The sequence below is a fragment of the Sesamum indicum genome, linkage group LG2, assembly GCF_000512975.1.
Source record: "Sesamum indicum cultivar Zhongzhi No. 13 linkage group LG2, S_indicum_v1.0, whole genome shotgun sequence".
NCBI classification, from domain to species: Eukaryota; Viridiplantae; Streptophyta; class Magnoliopsida; order Lamiales; family Pedaliaceae; genus Sesamum; species Sesamum indicum.
The window spans coordinates 16,121,551-16,129,399 of record NC_026146.1 but is presented as its reverse complement, the minus strand read 5'-3'; the positions used below and the strand labels follow the sequence as shown (position 1 = coordinate 16,129,399).

General features: G+C 29.9%; 1 protein-coding gene across 1 annotated transcript; it reads left to right on the top strand.

The window, feature by feature from the left end:
- LOC105156389 (ethylene-responsive transcription factor ERF069) lies at positions 5,365–6,326 on the top strand. The gene has a single exon (XM_011072505.2). It carries the CDS (start codon positions 5,559–5,561, stop codon positions 6,192–6,194), a length of 636 nt encoding a protein of 211 aa, XP_011070807.1. The 5' UTR covers positions 5,365–5,558; the 3' UTR covers positions 6,195–6,326.

The following is a 7,849-nucleotide window of genomic DNA, read 5'->3' as shown; positions in this document are numbered from 1 at the left end:
TAAAATTTTGATTTATTTCAATTGATGGTTAATATTTAAACAAATATAAAAACTTAAATAATATAAATAAAATATATTTAAAAATATATATTTTATAATTAATTGATATATATAAAATTGTACTATTTATTTAATAAAAATTACATTTATATTATATACAGAGAGAGAAACAACAACAGGGACGAGGGAGGGGGTTGGGAAGCGACGACAATGGTGATGTGGAAGGGAAGACAGAGGGATAGAAGCGGCAAAAGAAGGGGAAAGGGGAGGCAGAGAGGGAAGGAGGAGGAGGGAGGGGAAGGGAGATGGGGCAGCGGTGACTATTATAAGGGGGCAGAGTAATTATATAATAAGTGTAATATATTTTTTATATAATTAATATTTAATTTAATATAATTAATTAATTATATGATAACTATATTACACTATTTTATAACTAATTTGATTCAATGGAATTTTCGACTAAAAATTTTCCACTAGCATAAACTCTTACGTTGAACGATGTCGTCTTTTTGTAGTGGAAAATTGCGATCTCACTAAACTTTGACATCACCGGCATTGAGCCCGACGCCTACCCCGACCCCGACATCGACGTTTGGAATTTGGCAAATGCCGCCTCGCCATCTTTGACCATTAACTTAATTGTTGTCTGGTGAGAAAAGTCTAAAATGCCCTTGTGACAGTTTGAATTGAAGGACAAAAAAGTTGGACTTGCTCTAATTTTAGCTGTTATTAGGAGCAGTTGGGTGTACTCAATGTGTGTGTGTGTGGGAATTAAAATAAATGACATTGGTATTTATATAAAATAAATTAAGCACAATGCTTTTCTTTTCTTTTCTTTTTTTTTTATGTCATAATAACAATTGAAATAAGACGTCTTTTAAAAGAAATTATACTTATAGGTTTACCAAGTATATCTCGATAAAAAAAAAAATGAAGGTATTTTTGTACATTTATATGACAAATTTGAGACTAAAAAGTGTTATGGAGGGGTAACATATAAAATTCGTATAATTAGTATAACAAACTTTAAAAATAATAATAATGATAAAGTAAGAAAGCAATGATAGTTGGAGGACAAAATGTATTTAACCCTTATAATTAAGGTGCAGAAGAATGAAGAATTGGGAGTTAGGTGTGGGCATGTGGAATTCAAGTCTTAATTTTTTTTTTTGGATAAATATAAGTTTAATTAATAAAATAAGATCGTATAGTACAACAATGCTCAACTAGTGATTTCTCCCTCGATAGATTAAGGAATACGCCATAATCTATATAATTTAAGTCTTAAAATTGGTGGGGAGTGGGGCATGAGATAAGATGAATGAGTTGTTGGTAGGTGGGCATTTTGACACGCGTACTAATTTGTTGCTTGTTGTGTTTGACAAAATCAATTTGCTTTACTTTTTGATGGGCCTAATCAGAAAATAGCAGTAATAATTGTCAAATTTTGAGTCTTAAAGTCTGGTGGCATAGAGATAGAGAGAGTGGGTTGCCAGAAATTTGTTTCCTACAGTCAAATTTTAATTATTGTGATGGAATGTGACGCCAATCCACCCACACTCATATAACTTATGATGATCTATATGTACACACCCACACTCAAACCTAGATGTACTCCTACATATGATGAAAATACAACATTTTGAAGATTTGTTGCCCCCCACAATCCCCTCTTTTTTCTTTTCTTTTTTTTTTTTTTAATATAATTACACTCTTCTCCTTTAAAATTTAATGTAATTATACGTAATTCCTCATGAAAGACAACATCTCTACTGACGAAAACACTTTTATATCAAGATCAATGCATGTAATGTCAACCTTTTGGCAATGCATGTAATCAAGAAAAACACATTTAGATGCTCCACATTCACATTGACGTAGTGGTTTGAGAAAACTCTCCACAGTCTCTTTGGAAATGTAGTTTCGTACTGAAGAAGTGACCATAAAATAATTCCTAATCCATTGCTCATATTCACCTAAGTCTTCTTTGGGTTTTGGATTCTTGCAAGCCCAATTTCATTTTTGCCCCCAAGGCTATTCATATAGATATGCTCCAGGACAGGTAATTTTTCCCATCCAAAAGTGAAGAAACAAGGCTTATCCTAGGATTATCTAATGCTTGTACCTTCATCATTTTTTATTCTTCTGCTACCTTCTTTTCTTTATTCGATTTGTCTTCTGCTTCAGCCTGAATATTGGGTTTCAGTAATGCAAACCAAAAACGTATGACTTTAAAGAAAGCAAAAAGTTTTAAGAACCATCAGAAATGGCTCTGGTAGCATGTAGAGAGCTCAAATATATAAGAAGAAAGAAATCATTGAAAATATTTGTATAAAATTGCAGCTTTAATTTACAAATCATATCCAGTTTACAAGAAAAATCCTCTTTGAATAGAGGAGCTGAAACAGAGGTTTAACAAGAATCTATTAAGCCTTAACTAAACTAACTGCCACTACTTAACTAACTGTCAAGAAAAGGATACTAACGGTTGTACAGGGAAAAACGCTACTGCACCTAACAAAGGCGTAAAAATGAAAAGACAATTAACAAAACATTAGCTCTAAAGAAAGAGGATAAAACGCTAGAGGAGACAAGCAATTTCACAGCTACTCTGCTTTCCTTCAAAGTTAAATAACGTATATTTGACATTAATTTTTACCAAATTTTGTGGACGTAAATATACAAAGAGTAGGTTGACAACTTGAGCAAAATTGAAGAGCATACAGATAAGTTACAAAATATCAATACTAACCTTAAATTAAATAACATCAACGTATATTCCACACAAATGCATTATTCTAGTGCACAACGTTAGTACAAAAAATTTGTTCAATTTGCATTAATAATCATAGTGGAGGTCTTCACTTGAAAGTTTTTAATTTTAATAGATTCAATAAAAATTTAATAAATCACAAGAAAACCTAAATTATGAAATTAATATACAATTATAGAAAAAAGTAATAATAAATTTTATAACAAATATAATATCACTTATGACATTTTCATCATACCTAAATTTAGCATTTCTTTCTTCACACCTATACTAAGTAACCAAACTTTGAACCATTATTTTTTGCTGTTAATTTTGTCAAGAAAACAACAACCATTCATCATGTCAAATGTTTGGTGATTGAATAACATGTGGACTATAAGTTGATCGGTTCACCCCTACCCTCCTCTCCCACAAATCACGATTAATAAATTCACTGTAAATATGTAAGGTTTGGAATATGTCTATATCGATGTATGTATTTATAAATAAAAAAATTAATTAATTGGTTGAATTACTCTGCTCAGTTGTTAGATGAGACGTGATTTTGGTACGAGAAATTTAATGAGAAAGGAAAACAATATGTTAGAAAAAATATTTTCATTGACTTGGTTTCTTGGAAAAGTAATAAAAAAATTTAAATTTGAGAAAAGAAAATACCTTTCGTATGTTTTTTGGTAAAAAAACCAAAGTCACTTAGAAAATTTGTACACTAATTAATTTTTTCTTTTCGCTCAATATGCCCTTTTTTTCCATCTTTAATCCCAGTAAAGTGTAAGAAAGTGAAAGTAAGAATTCAATTCCGGGGCCCCACTTATTATGGTGACTTTCTGCTGATTGGCTAAACACCATTGTCAGGTCCTTTTAACTTTGGATTTTTCAAATATATGTATAAAAAATATGCTTTTTAATCTCTTTCTGGTCTACTCCAAGGAATGAAAATTCCACATATTTATTTAATAATTTCTGGCTGACCAACCCTATATTTTCTACTATACCAAGCATGCAAACAAGCCCCCTTTGGATACTCTTTTCATATAATGTTGCATTTGAATCTAGCATTGATGGATCTAATTTTAAATTTAAAATAATAAATCTATCTAAATTATTTGATGTTGTAAAGAATTCTTATTTTTGAATTATAGTTTGTAACATGACAGTGAATCAAGTGTATTTAATATGAAGAAATTATTTCTCTAAATCCAAATCATTTCATCCAAATACAACTCTAAAGAAAGTTGTTTTGGACCGGCTAAAAGTTCCTAATTCCTATATCTTCCAAGTCTAATCGCCAGTGATCTTTGAAATGATTCAGAATTGAAAATTTTAAATACACTTTGTTCTATTTAAATGCAAATATGATGGAGATCACTATTTATTAGGCAATTGAAAATTTTAATTTGAATATATACAAATAATATATTTTTTAGATTTTTTATTTGATTTAGACGTTTTTAGTGTTAATAAATAAAACTTAATTATAAAACAAACTCACGTAAATACGTAGTGAACTAATATCAAATGTTATTTAAGACAAACTACCATTCAATTAGTGTTTTAATCTTCAAGACAATATTTTTACATAAATACAAAATAAATATATATTTAAAACATATGATATTTTTAACAAATAAGAATTTTTTTTGTCAATTAAAAAATTCAATTTTAATATTGAAGATAAAACTCCAGATAAATACTAAAGAATTATCAATATATTTAAAAGAGTTTATGTTTCTAACTCATGTTTTATTTATAATTTAAAATTTATTGCAATACTGGAGATAAAATTTTGGATATATGCAAAATAAATATTTAAAATAGATAATATTGCTAACCAATAAATTTTTTTCTTGACAATTAAAAAATTCAATTACAATTTCGGAGATAAGGTTTTGATAAGTACAAGGTAAATATTTAATATATTTAAGTAGATGATGTTTGGGACCACTAAGATTTTTTCTTAATAATTAAAAAATTCAAAATTACTAGAAATGACTATTCAGCCAAAATTACGTAATTTTGGTTAACCATAAAATTATTTTAATATGAAGTCAATTTTCAAATTGTTTCCTCAAATCAAAATTCACCGTTTCAACGTAATCTTAAAGAGTTTTCTCAACGAATAAATTTTATGATAAGTCCACTATTTTAAACCTAGGATTAAACAACAAAATATACAATGTTAAGAAGAATTCTTACTCAAATCAAATTTGGTCGGATCAAATTTATTACAGAACAAGTATCATATATTTATATGTAATTGATCACTTTTCTCAAAATGTACACCAACCATACGACAACTGTATTGCGTTTGTTATATAATTTATTCAAATTCGATCGAATTTGATTTGGATTAAATATTTTTCAATATTAGTCGTTTAAAAAATATGTTTGGAGAAAAATCTGAAGCAGCATGAGGTTTTATAAAAGCCCAATCACATAAATTTGAATGCTAGAGATCCACAAATATTTGGACTCGACCCATTAGGGTTTTGACTTATTCTTTCAAATCTTTTTCCATAAATACTTTGATATATTTTTTTTTCTTATTCCCACGAATCCCACCAACGTTAAATATGCGAATAGTATATTCCAATTTCTTGGTTGTTGCAGAAGCGTGAAACCCCAAAAATTATTCCAGACCAAAAAATGCTTAGAAACACGTCAATAAGTATGGCGCTCGCATTATCTATCTATTCACGCACTAAAATCGCATCTTTGCTTTGCACCACTCTCCAATCAAGAATTTTACATTTAATCAATCTTCTTCACTCTCCTCCTTTACATGGAAGATTTCTCACCCGACACAAGAACAATCAGAGTCTCATATTCCGATCCAGACGCCACCGATTCATCGTCGGATGAATCCGAGGAAACCCGGAAGAAATCGAAGAGAAAGGTCCACGAAATCGTTCTTGAAAATGCGAACAAGAAAATCAACTTTGGTTGTCCCGATTCTGACCCATCTCCCGTCGAATTGCTCATGGGCTGCAAGAAACTTCGCGGGCCGGCGGCGAGAACGAAGTTCGTCGGGGTACGGAGGAGAAATTGGGGCAAGTACTCTGCTGAAATTAGGGACCCGTTTGCGAAGAAACGTGTTTGGCTGGGCACCTTCAGCACCGCGGAAGAGGCTTCCAGGGCTTACCTTTCCAAGAAAGTTGAGATTGAGGAGAAGCTGAGAGCGAAACAGGGATTTAATTGGGTTCCCTGTGAGACACAAGATTCTCCGACCTCGGTTCTGGAAACTGAGACCTCGGAAACATCGAATCCAGAAAGTAAAAAAGTCAAATTCGGGTTTTTCCGCGGTGTGCAGGTAGTTGACCGGAATGGGTTCTTGATGGGGGAGTTCAGCAAGCTCGATGATCTCAGCATCTGCACATCGGACGATGATGGATTGTTGCCGGGACATCATAAGTCTTGACGTTTAACTCGAATGCTTGTTTGGTTGTTCCTGATTTTAGGTTCTTGCATTGAGCAACTAGCTTACGCATAATGTGTGTACATACTGTAACATAATCGCACTAATTATTATTTCTCTTTATATGTTGGATCACATTTTTTCCTTTTGTCTTTTCATGGAAAAGGGTATTGCATTAGCCAGATATACATAATTTTAGAAAATAAAACTGATCATTTTCATTTTGAAATGAAGTTATATTTTGACATATAGGATTCTTTTAAAACTGGTATTGGTTGAATGTGGAAAGAAAAACTTAATCATAAGTTGGTATGTGAGTATGCAACATTGTTGGAAATATTTATCCGGGATGAGTATATTTAGATTGATTATGATGGTTGGGGTGATAAATAACACATCTCGTCTAAATTAGTGGGATGGGTTAGTGAAATAATGGGCACCTGGACTTGATGTTCAAGATCAGGCCCACATTCAAATAAGTAAACGGGCTGTTTCGCATGATTTGACTAGTAATCCAATTCAAATAAAAAAAAAAAAAAGGAAATAATATCTATTTATATGCAGATAATGCATTTGGCATTTGACGGCTGGGCTTATGTTAAGTATGGTTGTCCAGCTAGATATGAAGTTGAGTTGATCTCACATACTAAAATTTTCATCAATTTAACAATTATAAAGGTAGCAGCTATGGACTTCAGTTTTTCTCCACACTCCACCGCTTTCCAATTGGCAAAAGCATTTTATCCTCTTAAAGAAAAACTCGCATTCATTTTTCTATTATAAATGTTATTATACATTTTGTTCATTTCTTATAAATTATAGGGTAAATTACAATAAATTTTCTTTGAGATATGGTATAATTATAAATATTTCTCATTGTTTGGAAAATTATCAACCTCTTCTTGATTTTAATAGTCGGTCAACAATTGACCCAATCTGTTAGTCTACGTTAGGTTTTCATCCAATTTTATTATAAAGTGACCAAAATGTGCTTGTGAGTTACAAATTTTAATTTTATTTATCTTTTAAATTTTTAAATTTTTTATAGACTGAGGAGACAATTTTATTTTACAATTTTTCAAAAATCTCCATCCATTTTGTCTTTTTTATTTTCTACAAACTTTCAATTCATTTAAAAAATATATATATAACAAGGATAAAGTTAGACAATTTCAAATATTCATAAAAAAAAATTACATAATTTTATTTTCATAAAATATTGTGGGGTATTTGAAAATTTTCAAATAATGAAAAGTATTCATAATACTAAAACCTTAAAATAAATTATTATAATTTATCCTAAATTTGATTATACTTATTTCATTTATTAAATAAAAATTCATATTTTATTTTTGATTGACTTATTGTAAATCAAATAAATCACTTTTGACCAAATTACCCTTTTAAGGGTAAAGGTACACCTTCTCACATGTATTAGTGTATTAATATGTATAATGGTAGTTTGATTAGAAAGAGATTTGTTTGATATGCAATAAGTCAGTAACGAATCAATTAGAGATAAATATGGATTTTGAATAAATTTTTTGTTCATATCAATAAATTCGATAAATATTGACTAATAAATAAATCATTTGTTATATGAAAATAAACATCAAATATATTAAATTTTTTTAAATTATAAGAAATTAAAGAATAAT

Coding starts and splice junctions, on each gene's coding strand:
- LOC105156389 (XM_011072505.2), top strand. CDS start 5,559: ATGGAAGATTTCTCACCCGACACAAGAACAATCAGAGTCTCATATTCC.